The 608-nt window shown below is 38.0% G+C and overlaps 1 protein-coding gene across 2 annotated transcripts in view; it reads right to left on the bottom strand.

The window, feature by feature from the left end:
- Positions 1 to 608, bottom strand: part of LOC110461125 (endonuclease 8-like 3) — a 31186-nt gene that overhangs the window by 13612 nt on the left and 16966 nt on the right. For both annotated transcript variants that reach the window (XM_021514433.1, XM_021514434.1), the window contains exon 3: positions 247 to 390. In XM_021514433.1, the coding sequence (XP_021370108.1) occupies positions 247 to 390 (144 nt within the window). The remainder of the gene's footprint in view (positions 1 to 246; positions 391 to 608) is intronic.

The following is a 608-nucleotide window of genomic DNA, read 5'->3' as shown; positions in this document are numbered from 1 at the left end:
CTGTACTTAGTTCCCCTCCTCTACATCACTGTACTTAGTTCCCCTCCTCTACCTCACTGTACTTAGTTCCCCTCCTCTACATCACTGTACTTAGTTCTCCTCCTCTACATCGCTGTACTTAGTTCCCCTCCACTACATCACTGTACTTAGTTCCCCTCCTCTACCTCACTGTACTTAGTTCCCCTCCTCTACTTGATTATTTTTCTTATTCAAATATCAAGACCAGGTGTACATGTAGATTATTACCTGATGTCCACTGCTGACTTGTGAAATGTCAACTTATCTCTAGAAAAGTCCATCTCAAAACTTGGCGCCTCAGCTGCACTTCCACCATCGTGGTCCAGCCTTTTATTATTGACCTGGAACGACCCAGCCATCAAAAAGTGGACCCTAACAGAAACAAAAATATGTGTGAATACTGCACAACTGTATTAGCAAGAAAAGTGCATGGCAAACATATATATATTGTATAATACTAGCAAAAGGATTATTCCATATACATTTATCTTCAATATTATTCATCTTTCAAATTTTTCTTTACATATAAAGAATATCAGTATAAATGTATCACAACAAGACTATAACTGGTAAAGTGATAATGAGTGGAA

The sequence above is a fragment of the Mizuhopecten yessoensis genome, unplaced genomic scaffold (assembly GCF_002113885.1).
Source record: "Mizuhopecten yessoensis strain PY_sf001 unplaced genomic scaffold, ASM211388v2 scaffold10569, whole genome shotgun sequence".
Taxonomy (NCBI): Eukaryota; Metazoa; Mollusca; class Bivalvia; order Pectinida; family Pectinidae; genus Mizuhopecten; species Mizuhopecten yessoensis.
This window is presented reverse-complemented; position numbering and strand designations above follow the sequence as displayed.